Consider the following 13,390-nt stretch of genomic DNA (forward strand, 5'->3'; position numbering starts at 1 on the left):
AGGATATATTAACTTGGAAGTCGTTAAAAGCTGTTGAAATTAATAAAAGCGCTGATAGATTTGATAACATTGGTTTTCGATCGGAATCATATCCAAAAGATCTATCAAGCAACAGTGACCTATACGTTTGTATAGGTCCCTGCAAGCAACACGTGTATTTATAGATCTTTGCATATCCAAACACGTTTTTTTCCAGAAGTTTCTAGAGTTATATCCCTTGCAGACGCCGATGGGTAACTAAGTATGGACTGGTTATTCTATGCTAAATGTGTCATACAAATATTAGCAATTTGTTTGACGCAGTCCGGAAGATACCAAAATGGCGGTGGTAAGCATGTCTATTGTTTTGTTCAAGTGCAACCCACATTAAATATCGTTATTACGAATCCTAATAGCATATGGTAACATGTAATACATAGTTTACAGATGTTGACTAATAGTCATTTTAGATGTGAGGGCCAATACCGCTATTAGTGCTTAATTTCAATGTTTGTCCGAAATCTCTAATCCGAAATTTGGGCATCCACAAATAGATTAAGAAATTAAGTGATAGTTCTTAATGAATGCTCTGAGCTTTTATGAGTACATACGTACAGCTCAGGGTTCTTCTTTAAAACAAATTCTATCATGTCAAAGATTATGTCTCATGTATGTCTGTAATTCAAGTTCAATTAACCTAAACATTGTAACAAACAGAATATGTTATCATTTACATCAATTTTCGAATCATTTGTGGAGAAATACTCAAAACAAACACTTAATACTAAACCTGTTGTCAATCTGATAGCCAAGGTTTTGAATTAATGATTTTCTATATTTTACGAAGGTTCCGGATATAGTCTGTGTATTACAATAGGCTTGAATGGTTTGGAGATGGAATAATGTATGTTTTGACAGAAAATGCTTTAATCCAAAATCACATATCAGTGCTCCAGCTAGCAATAAATAGAAGGGCGCTGCGCCCCTCTAAAATTTGCCCCCTTAAAAAGCGCCCCTCTATTTTTTGTCAAATGCCCTTTTGGTCTCTAAATTCCTGTTTTCCGGCCGTAGATCTTTAAATCGCCAGAAACATCGACATGAATACACAGATAACACCCTTACCGGTACATGACTGCCAAACACATTGTGAACAAACAAGCCCCAAGGGCATGGTTTGTTATCAGATCATTAGTTACCGGTAGCCTTTTGTTGCAGACGATAGTAACATGCTGTGGAAGATTATCTCTGAGGTCACGCTTGGTTAGACACAATCACACTCGAATGAAATCCATCTCGGCACTATTGATTTTTGTAAACTTATGAATTCTTTGGCTATGATTTTTTGTTTGCCAAAATAGTGATTTTTTATTCAAAACACATATTAAAATTTGAAAATTAATCATCTTTTTTTTAATGCGAATATGCGGTTAATTTTAAGTCCGAAATTACGGCATTAAAAAACATATTTGTGTTTGGGTTTTATTTCTGAACTTTAAAACACTGTCTGTCCTCAATCATGATGCATTTTAACATGAATAGGGGCAGACAGTTGTTATTTCAACAAATAAAGAGCTTGTTTGGATGGAGAATTTATCACTCTGCAAGTAAAATGTAATTTTAATAATGTCATATATTTTCGCGACCTAACAAAACTGTCAACGTTGTTGACATTAGTTGAAATAACGTGTTGTAAAATAAATATATATACTAGTATGTTTCATTTTTTATCTCCAGACTGGATGCTACTTCATGGTGACATTGATCATTGTTCAGACTTTAAATTTTTCAATATAGATTATTGTTTTAATTAATATTACTATTGTGGAAAAACATTGGCTCACAGTTATTCAAAGTAACAAATTTAGTGGTGACAGTCACAACATTTATTTGACCCAGTGAAACCCCTGAATTTATTTAATGTTTTCTTCATTTCTTCTACAAGGTCTCTGATGCTTAAACTGGAACCTGAAAGATTAACATGCAGTTCAATGATGATAGGTGATAAAAAACGTCAAAATCCCTCCCCCCCCACACACACACCGGAAAGAAATATGATATCTACATATCTCTAATGCGTGTAGTCGGATGCTAGCCCAAGTCGGTTATGAAATTGGCTACAAAGTTGTGTTCCTTAGCGCCAATGTAGATAGTAATATATTTATTATAATTTCATTACACAAAATGAGGAACAGCATACAATTGGTGAAAACATCCAATGCACTAATGTTTACAATTCATAAGTATATAGTATAAGCAAAGTATATACTTAAGTATATTTATAACCAAATGCCCTATTTTCCAAAATTACACGTGAAATTTGCCCTTTTTGGGGAAGCTCCCCTCTATTTTGAAAAGCTGGCTGGAGCACTGCATATAATAATGATATGAAAGGTTTAAGCTGAACATAAAAAGTATAAATAGTGCATAAATAGTATTATGTTAAAATCTTACAACAATATAGTTAATTATTAACTAAATATATTACTGGAATGCTTTATAAAATTTGCAGTGTGATTTAAAAAATAGTGAAAAGCAGTCTTAGGGCTGGTGCTGTCGTTTGCCCTTAAAGCCTTTTGTGTAAATGTTGTGAATTTGGCTCAAGAAAAATCTGATTTAAAAAAATGCTGAAATGTCATAAATTTTTGTTGAAAACATCTAATTATTAACCAGTTTTTTGTTCGCTGATAAACCAAAATTGGTTGGCTAAAAGAAATTTTAGGCCTGCGCTAGCCCTGAGTCACTTAGAATTTTAATCAGAAACAAACATGGACAATAAATCTTAAAAAAATTTCAATTGTAAACCAAAGGTTTGTTATGGGTTTTTAGCTCGGCTGTTTTCGGAGAGAACCCGAGGTATTGTCATAGCCAGCTCGTCGTGTAGTGTCAGCCGTCCGTGTCATGCTAAAACCTTAACATTTTGTCAAGGTTTTGAACATTGGCTCTAAAATCGAAGTGCTTCAACCTACAACTTTGATACTTCATATGTAGCAGCACATTGATGAATTCTACATGCCACACCCATTTTTGGGTCACTAGGTCAAAGGTCATGGTCACTGTGACCTCTATAAAAAAAATCTGTCAAGCTTTTATTTATTCAAAACTGCACCCGCAGCCAAGCGTGGCACCCGTTATGCGGTGCTCTTGCTTAGCTTGGCTGTTTTCTGAGAAAAACCCAGGTATTGTAATAGCCAGCTTGTCCTGTTGTCCGCCGTCCGCGTCGTGCTAAAACCTTAACAAGATACAGGATACAAACTTTTATTTAAAGTCGGTTTACAGTCATAACAGTTCAACATTAGCTATTTATAGCTATTTATAGAGACAGTAACATTTTGTTAACCTTTTGAACATTGGCTCTAAAATCCAAGTGCTTCCACCTTCAACTTTGAAACTTCATATGTAGATGCACCTTGATGAGTTCAACACGCCACACCCATTTTTGGGTCACTAGGTCAAATGTCAAGGTCACTGTGACCTCTAAATAAAATCCAAACAGCTTTCATTTATTCAAAACTGCATCAGCAGCTAGTGTTTTTCCCAGGCCATTTTAGCGTGGCGAAAAGTCATGCCGCCCTCACGGATAGCCACTCTGCCCTTTTCAAAGGCAAATTTCCCAACGCGCCCTTATCGATAATATCTTAATTGCCTTATGACCTAACTTGGTCCGCAAAATCAGCGTCCTTGATTGTCTGTGACGCTCCGACTGTGCTTGATTTACTTGAGAGACGTCAACGTCTAATCAAATATATTAATTGAGCAGATTTAATCTATTACAGTGCTTGATTTATAGGTAGGTCTTACTGCCTGCTCCAAAGCTGTGAATTAGTCATGCGTGAATAACCCTGTGTCAGTATCAATTGATAATGCCAGAGGCTATGTTATACCAAGCGCACTTTTCGGTCGACAGTGTGTACTCCTCCACGATAAAATCGTTACTTCGGAGACTTTTGATGAAAAACTCAATGTTATTCTCGTGGCAATTGTGCATTGCATGCATTATTCAGTTATATCAAAACATATATTTTACGCATAATTACATTTAAAAACACAAACAAATTTATTCTTTATCGTTTTTGTCTTTAAGATAATTAGATCTAATTATTGAAATATAAATTACTGAGACGTATACTAATTTAACAAAATTCGAATCGTGTATACGATTTAACGTTGCTATGCGCACCTGTCGCTTACATCATTTGACATTTTAACAACATGGCGGACTATACAGAATTAAATTGTGACTCGGCAAAAATGGCAAATAACGTCGTAAACGATGAAATTAACGATGGAGGTTATACATTAAGAAGGAATAAATGAAATGTCTGTGATAATCAACGATGCATAAAAATGTTTTAGATAGCAACAACATTATTTATTTATTTGTAATCTACTTGGTGGATGTATGTCACGGCAACGAATGTTTGCATATTGTTAGCGATCAATTTACTCGCAATGTTTTTTTAAACATCTGGCAAGATTATTGTTAGAAAATGGGATAAGACAAACATGGTTTCATTTATATGTTAGTGGATCTGGGTATAATCAGATTCATATGCATATATTGCTTTATTATGTTTGTCATGCTGTACAGTTTATTGAAACAGCATGGAACTTAAATGTACATTGCAAGATAAATATATTAATATAAATCATAGTAAGTTAAATACATCAATTACCATTAAATGTGCTTGTTTATATGTTATTTTTTCCACAACTGCTTCTGATGTGATTACATGTTTCCCCATAATTCAGTTATTCAGGAAACGTTTTTGCCCTTTTTTGCCTAAACTGCGCGCTAAAATGCCCTTTTTGAAAGTAATGCGCCATGCCCCTTTGCCCTCCTGGGAAAAACACTAGCAGCCGAGCAATGGCACCTGTTATAGACAGTGGTCTTGACTGAAATTAATGAAATATTACGTTTAAATCATTTATATATTAGTATTCAACGAGGAAGTGGACGAACATTTGTGGAAAACATAAGAATTTTGATTAAATCTTGTGTCTGCCAAAATTTAACGAGTGGATACAGAAATTAATGATCATACAGATGTTTTGGTAGACATATACCAAAAGACAAAATAGCATTCATATTTCAAGTTTATCAGCCTTTAAATCACCAATTTTTATGCCCTCGGATCAAATGATGGGGGATATACTGTTTTTGGCCAGTCTGTCTGTCATTCTGTCCCAAATCTTTAACCTTGGTTAAAGTTTAACTTTAAAAAGTTTTGCAATATTGAAGATATCAACCTGATATTTGGCATGCATGTGTATCTCATGGAGCAGCACATTTTGAGTAGTGAAAGGTCAAGGTCATCCTTCAAGGTCACAGGTCAAATATTTGTCTTCAAAGTGGCGCAGTAGGGGGCACTGTGTTTCTAAAAAACACATCTCTTGTTCAGATGAAAATCAAATTCATTCATTTATCAACCAGTAATAGTCCGTTACACCAAAATCTTTAGGTGCAACCATCGTGTTTTGCGGAAACCGTGACATATTGTTTTTCGGAAACTGAAGGTTGCTATTTTTTCCCTTATCAGTCGCAAAATTTTAGTAGACAAGTTTTCATTAATAATCTTATGTTTTCCCCCAAATATTCTAACAGGAAATTGTTGTATACCAATACACAATGAATTAAAAGTAATATTTCCTTTATTTTGCAAGGAACACTGTCTATAAATGCTTATAAATATGCCCCAAGGCTCAACTTGAGTGCATAAACTATTGAAATCATATTTTAGTTAGTACTTATATCCAGTAGTTTCATTGATTCCCATTGCTTGGCCACTCAATAATTTTGGAAATTATCAGCCATATCTGATAAAACTTAAATAAGTATTTTTTATTTTGAAACTTTAATCAAATAAATGTTGTTTTTTAGCTCATCTATTTTTTGAAAAAAAATTATGAGCTATTGTCATCACCTTGGCGTCGGCGTTGGCGTTGGCGTTGGCGTTGGCGTTGGCGTCGGCGTCCGGTTAAGTTTTGCGTTAAGGTCCACTTTTCTCAGAAAGTATCAATGCTATTGCATTCAAACTTGGTACACTTACTTACTATCATGAGGGGACTAGGCAGGCAAAGTTAGATAACTCTGGCGTGCATTTTGACAGAATTATGTGCCCTTTTTGTACTTAAAAAATTGCAAATTTTGGTTAAGTTTTGCGTTTAGTTCCACTTTTCTCAGTAAGTATCAATGCTATTGCATTCAAACTTGGTACACTTACTTACTATCATGAGGGGACTGGGCAGGCAAAGTTAGATAACTCTGGCATGCATTTTGACAGAATTATGTGCCCTTTTTATACTTAGAAAATTGACAATTTTGGTTAAGTTTTGTGTTTAGGTCCATTTTATTCCTTAAGCATCAAAGCTATTGCTTTCATACTTGCAACACTTACTAACTATCATAAGGGGACTGTGCAGGCAAAGTAATGTAACTCTGACTGGCATTTTGACAGAATTATGTGCCCTTTTTATACTTAGAAAATTGAAAATTTGATTAAGTTTTGTGTTTAGGTCCACTTTATTCCTACAGTATCAAAGCTATTGCTTTCATACTTGCAAGATTTATGAACTATCATAAGGGGACGGTGCAGGCAAAGTTATGTAACTCTGACTGGCATTTGGACGGAATTATGGGCCCTTTATACTTAGAAAATTGAAAATTTGGTTAAGATTTATGTTTTGGTCACTTTACCCCTAAAGTATCATAGATATTGCTTTCATACTTGGAACACTCACAAACTATCATAAGGGTACAGTAAAAGGACAAGTTGCATAACTCTGGTTGTCATTGTTACGGAATTATGGCCCTTTTTTGACTTAGTAACTTTTAATATATGGTTAAATTTTGTGTTTCGATCCACTCGAAGTATCAAGGCTATTGCTTTCAAACTTCAAATACTTACATGCTATCATGAGGTTACTGTACCTGGCAACTTGAATTTTACTTTGACCTTTGAATGACCTTGACTCTCAAGGTCAAATTATTAAATTTTGCTAAAATTGCCATAACTTCTTTATTTATGATTAGATTTGATTGATACTTTGATGAAACTACTCTTACCTGACATACCACAATAGACTTCACCCAAACCATCCCCCGTGCCCTCCCCCCCCCTCCCCCCCTCCCCCCCCCCCTAATTTTTTTTTTTTTTTTTTTTTTTTATAAGATCATCTCACAAATGACCACCACACCCTCACACTATACCCCCACCCCACCCCCCCACCCCCCCCCCAAATTTTTTTTTTGATTTTTTTTTTTTTTTTTTTTTTTTTTTAAGATCATCTCACAAATTATCACCACACCCTCACACTATACCCCCCCCCCCCCCCGATTTTTTTTTTTTTTTTTTTTTTTTTTCGCTTTTTTGGAAGATAATGTAATAAATGTCCACAACCCCACACTATACACCCCTCTTCACTCCACTCCTCCCTCCTTTGTGATTGAAAATGAGAGTCCCTTCACCTTTAAAAAGAAAATAGATGAGCGGTCTGCACCCGCAAGGCGGTGCTCTTGTTTAAATTTAATTTCAACGCATCAATGAAATATAATTATGGTAAAAAAACTTATAGGCAAAGTAACAATGGTAATATAAAGTGCCAATAATTTAGAAAAAACAATCCTTTTATCAGTATGTTGGTTTAATAAGTCTATAACAATATCATTTCATTTAAATATTTAAAATGTATTACAACATTTCTTCCAATATAATGACGACATATATAATGATGACATATAAAACAGATTGATATCTGTTATCTAATATGATGTAGAATCAGTAATTACTTTATTGTAAAATTGTTTTCGTAATAAAAATGTAAAAGATTGATCACTTGCATTGTTTGTTACATTTGTCATTTTTTAATTACATAGCCAACAGCTGACAAGGTTCAAGAAATTAGAGAAGTTACCAGAATAGAACGAATCGGTAAGCATTTTCACACAAATATGGTACCATAATGCATATATTACTTAGCGATTTTTACCTTCTTTATGAAGTACTAAAATGGCACTTTCCCAAAAGGGAAACCTCAAAAAATCCCTATTGCTGTCCGAAAAAATCTCGATTGAAGGTTTAAAAAAAGTTTTTTTTGTTAAATGAATTAAATTCAACATTTAGTTAATTTCCCTATGCAGCTCTATGGCTTTAACCTAAGTTATTAACTTAATATAAGAGTGGCAACTTGAAATTGCTTAGTTTTCAATTTTAAGGTATTAAAATTGTTAGCAACAAATCAAATACACCATTTCCCAATCTGAAGACTTCATGATGCAAATTTTCCCAATTTCAGTTTTTTTCATGCTGATTTTTCCCTATTTGTATAGCACCAGTTCTTTTCTTAAATGAGCAAAAAATTCCTGGTTAAATAATAAAACACGATTACTTGTTATTCTTATCTTTTCTTATATTCAATCCACTGTAGGAGCCCACTCACACATCCGTGGACTCGGCCTTGATGATGCACTTGAAGCTCGCAATGTGTCGCAGGGAATGGTTGGACAGGTGGATGCCAGACGGGCTGCGGGAGTCATACTGGAAATGATCAAGGTATTTTATTTTCCTAAGGGCTATCAATCAATGTTGACAGAGAAACTGGTCAGATTCCCAATGTTTTGCCTTGGCGACTGAAATACCTTAAACAGACTTCCCGAAACTCAACAGCCTTCAGTCAGACATTTGGTCTGACTGGTCAGAATTTTCTGTCAGACCTTAGGTTATTCTGTCAGACCAAAGAACATATGTGAAATTCAAACAAAACTGAGAAAAGGGTAAATAATTAGAAATGTGTAAATATTGCTTTATCATTTTATTTTTTATCATATTACTTTGAGCAACAAAGTAAAGAAACAAAGTTTGTTAACATCCACTTCCTCATTATTAAAGTCACTGATAAAATCACTATCTGTATCGTATCTATTTAAAAGCTTAATGTCATCTTCACTGTCGACTTGTTCCCAGTCGTCTTCATCGTTCTGCGAGTGTCCAGGCTCGGGCTCCTTGGGGGCAATTGCTCACGAAAGAAACGATAACATCAGTTTATTCTTAAGTTAATCACATTGTTTTGAGTAACAAAATAATTTGTTTAAATTCATGGTCTGCCTGTCTTCCAAGACTCAACGAATTTACGAGAGGGCGCTTTATTATCCTCTTATTTTTTCCACTAGCTCACGGGTGTTTGCATCTGCCACTCGTTTTAGATTTTCAGGCTTTGCGACATTCAAAAAACTATCACATTATGTATATTTACTTATTTACTACAAATTTACTTAATTCAAAAAAAGGAAAATTAAACTCCGTGCATGTTCCTTGGTATTGTTGATAACTGCATGCTGTTACTTTGTTTAACTTTCACTTTTGTTTAAACTAAAACTCAATCGAATGATGGTCAAATGTACCGATCCCGGCTTGAAGCATGCATTTATTTACTCGTCAACAATAAGCAGGGAACCAAATGTATTTCTAGAACATTTTTCACCGAGCACGGACAGATTATTTCCGATTTTTGACAAGACGACTTTGGACCAATCAACAGCGGGTTAAGTGACCGTTGAATACATTCGAATTTTACAAAATCTTGTATTTCACAAAATCGGCAAAGTGCGTATTCCGCCATATTTCGGCAATGTTGTATAAATACTTTTAATTTCTTGGGAAAACCCAAAAATATTTGTGGTCGGACATTTTGGGGCGACGACTTAAGAATTTCGATCGACCCTCGACTGTTTGTGTCGGACATGTCCGTAGGTCGAAGGGAGTTTCGGGAAGTCTGCTTAAATAGTTAATTTAATGAGATTACTACTGAACGTATGTGTACTTTTAACTCACAGATGAGCTCTGTAATCTGAACTTTTGTTTATGTTGAATGTTTTGTTCAAACTATTATTATTTAGTTATAATATATATAAAAAGTAAAATTATCTTAGTTTTGGATATTTTGCAAGTCATTTACATACCAAATTTCAGCTGTATTTTAACATTCCCTTGTTCATTAGCTTTGTGTTGCATCCCTTCTGGTCAAATGTGGACCCCAAATTTTAAAAATGAAAAGTTCATTCACTCAGCACAATATAATTATGCTTAGAACACATGTTAGGTGATTGAATGAATTGTCCACAGTTAACTTTGTAAACTGAGTTCATATTTAAAATAAAACATGTTATTTACAGGAAGGAAAGATAGCTGGCCGAGCTTTGTTGATAGCCGGGCACCCAGGCACAGGAAAAACAGCAATAGCAATGGGTAATGACTAATGATATATGAAACAGTTGAAGGTTCAAGAATAGTTTAAACAAAATGGAAAATGTGATTTCTATGTATTTAATATATATAATAATATATATAAATTCAGCTTAAATGTTAAATAAAAAAAATTATTCTTTAAAAAATGATATGTGTAATATAATTTTAACAGTTATCATGAAGATAAATAGCAATGTTTTTAGGGATTATGAATCTCTTTTTGCCGTGTTATAAAACATTGTTATGCATAAGATTGCTTTTTTAAACAGGTATGGCCCAGGCGCTAGGGTCTGACACACCATTCACCAGTATTGCTGGCAGCGAGATCTTTTCACTTGAGATGGGCAAAACAGAGGCACTTACACAAGCTTTCAGGAAATCTATTGGTGTACGCATCAAGTAAGAAAATAATTGAATTTTATACATTTTAATGGTTTGAATAATGGGATGGTGCAGATATTTTTTTTAAGGTTATTCAAAGATTTAACCAAGATTTTGCCTGGTAACGTCAATTATTGTTGGATTATTATTATTATTGTGGATTATGTTGTTTTTCTGTTGTGATGTTTAGGGAGGAGACGGAAATCATAGAAGGAGAAGTGGTGGAGATACAGATAGACCGCCCAGCAACTGGCACTGTTAGTTGAAAGCCAACAATCTTTTACTAATGAGGGTCTATGGTATTTAATGTAATGTATTAATAGAATTTTCAGTATTAAATTAATATTTTCTACTCAAGCAGTTTTGCCATAGTAAAAACACAATTTCTGTAGAAAATCAAGATACAATTTTTTTTTTATGCAATGGGCATTTTTTCATGACATCACGTTGTAAAGATATTGATTACAAACAGTTGCTTTTAAGAACATATTAACAGAAAATAGTCTCTTATGGTATAGTTATACCCCCACAAACGAAGTTTAGGGAGGTATATAGGAGTGAAATTGTCTGTCGGTCTGTCTGTCGGTTGGTTGGTTGGGCGGTCCATATTAAGCGTCCGCTCTCTAATTCAAATTGTTTTCATCCGATCTTCACCAAACTTGGTCAGAAGTTTTTTATCCTATTACCAGATGAAAATCGATAGTATAACAACGATCGTATAAACTTGACCTTTATACTAACGCTATTTTTAGACCATGGTTTTCCGATCTCTATCTTAAGAACACTATATGTTTCAATGTGACGTCATAGCAAATGATGACGTTGAAGAAAACAAACACTTCGGAGTCAACTTGGAAAACCAGCGCTGTTTCTTTGAATTTTAAAGTATTTTTACTCTTTTTGAACGATAAACGACCACAAAATAATAGGATAAATAGAATATTATGTGAGTTTTGGATAAAGATCAAGTTTATCATGCTCGGCACATACCATGTTAGCGCTCGGCAAGCCTAGCGCTACATCGGTTCTAAGCCTCGCATGATAAACTTGATCTTTATCCAAAACTCACATAATATTCTCTATATTTTTTCTCTATTTCAAGTACTTATCATCCGCGCATCACCAAACTTTGTCAGAAGTTTCATCTAGATGATCTCTAGGCCATGTACGAATATGGGCCATGCCGGGCCAAAAACTAGGTCACGGGGTCACTTAGTGCGTTTTACACATTCAGCATGGTGTTCCCTATTTCAAGTACTTTTCATCTGCTCTTCATGTGGGGGCATTCGTCAGGTCTGTGACAAAGCTCTAGTTGCTATTTATACTCATATAATATTGATATTATTTTTACATGTTTAACAGGGTGCCAAAGTTGGAAAATTGACCTTAAAGACAACAGAAATGGAAACTATATATGACCTCGGTCAAAAAATGATAGAATCCCTCACAAAAGAAAAGGTGCAAGCTGGGTAGGGAAGATGTTATTTATTGTTGTAAATTCTATTTTCACTTCCTAAATTCTGATATGCTACTAATAACAAACAAAACTTGGTTTCATTTAGTTCTAAAGTACATGTGCAATTAATTATAATTGAATAGATATTAATTACAATAAATTAGATTTGGAACCTTTGCAACTGCAGCTTTCGCAGTATGAAATTATAAATCTCTTTATTGATATTGTTTTCAAAAATGGTCTCAAGTTTCGATTCAGAAAGGTATGACTAATGCCAGTAATGTGGAAACTAATCAATGTACCACAACATTTATTGGTTTCATTGTGTAATGTTAAGGTGCACTATCTGTGTTGTCTTATAACTTTTCTTACATTTTCAGTGATATTATAACTATTGACAAAGCCACAGGCAAGATCACCAAGTTGGGGCGCTCATTTACCAGGGCAAGGGACTATGATGCAATGGGTGCACAGGTAATCATTGATCTTGGGAGACATGAGAGGTTTCCTCTGTATCAGCAATTTGTTTTAGAAATTGCAATTGAAATTGTTTACATTTTGTAAGCTAGTTTTGTGATTCAGTCCATATGAACAAAAACTGTGTGCTTTAGCTTTGATTGAAAATACAGTCAATCTTGTATGAAGCGACCAATCAAAGGATTAACCAAAAGTGGTCTCTCAATATAATGGTCTTTAAAAAGAATACCACTCTGGGGAAAAAACACATACCATCATCACTATCAAATTCATATACCGATAGCATTTACATTATATTTAATAATCCAGAAATGTTGTTAAAAATATCATAATCTTTCTATTTGATAACTTGTAATCATCCAAAAAATCTCGATGATAAATGTGTTTAAGAATTTTGTAAACACAAACATTTGCCATTTTTTGAAAATGTACAGGAAACTGGTGTATAGGAATTTCTCGGCCTCTCTCTGATATTGTTTTCAAGTTAAATAGGGTCAGAGCATGGGTGAATCACATGTTCAATATCAGCGCATCGGGTAATGCACTTAACTGTTAACTTCACCTTCCTTTTATAAAAGATTAAGAGGCGGAGCTATGCTTGTGCTATATCACAATTGGTTTAGCAAGTTGATCATTAGACCAAGGAAGCCTTTATGGGCAAGAAAGTGTTTTTTCTGGCGTCTTGACAGGAAGCAACTTTCTTTTGATAACATCAAACTAACGATAAATCATTGATCAAGGAAGTCCCTTAACGGTCAACAGATTTTCTCCCAAGAAGTTGTAAAATCCAAGATTCGGACACCAATTCGGATTGGTATTAGAATACTGATGCTTAATACAATATCGAAATAGAGTG

The 13,390-nt window shown here is 34.3% G+C and overlaps 1 protein-coding gene across 1 annotated transcript in view; it reads left to right on the forward strand.

Moving 5' to 3' along the window:
* The first annotated feature begins 223 nt into the window (after positions 1-223).
* LOC127853238 (ruvB-like 2) overlaps positions 224-13,390 on the forward strand; it is a 31,174-nt gene continuing 18,007 nt past the window's right edge. The window contains exons 1-8 of the mRNA XM_052387575.1: positions 224-328; positions 7,853-7,907; positions 8,404-8,528; positions 10,148-10,220; positions 10,490-10,619; positions 10,792-10,858; positions 11,964-12,070; positions 12,438-12,531. Of these exons, the coding sequence (XP_052243535.1) occupies positions 320-328; positions 7,853-7,907; positions 8,404-8,528; positions 10,148-10,220; positions 10,490-10,619; positions 10,792-10,858; positions 11,964-12,070; positions 12,438-12,531 (660 nt within the window). The 5' untranslated portion in view covers positions 224-319. The remainder of the gene's footprint in view (positions 329-7,852; positions 7,908-8,403; positions 8,529-10,147; positions 10,221-10,489; positions 10,620-10,791; positions 10,859-11,963; positions 12,071-12,437; positions 12,532-13,390) is intronic.

The sequence above is a fragment of the Dreissena polymorpha genome, chromosome 12, assembly GCF_020536995.1.
Source record: "Dreissena polymorpha isolate Duluth1 chromosome 12, UMN_Dpol_1.0, whole genome shotgun sequence".
Taxonomy (NCBI): Eukaryota; Metazoa; Mollusca; class Bivalvia; order Myida; family Dreissenidae; genus Dreissena; species Dreissena polymorpha.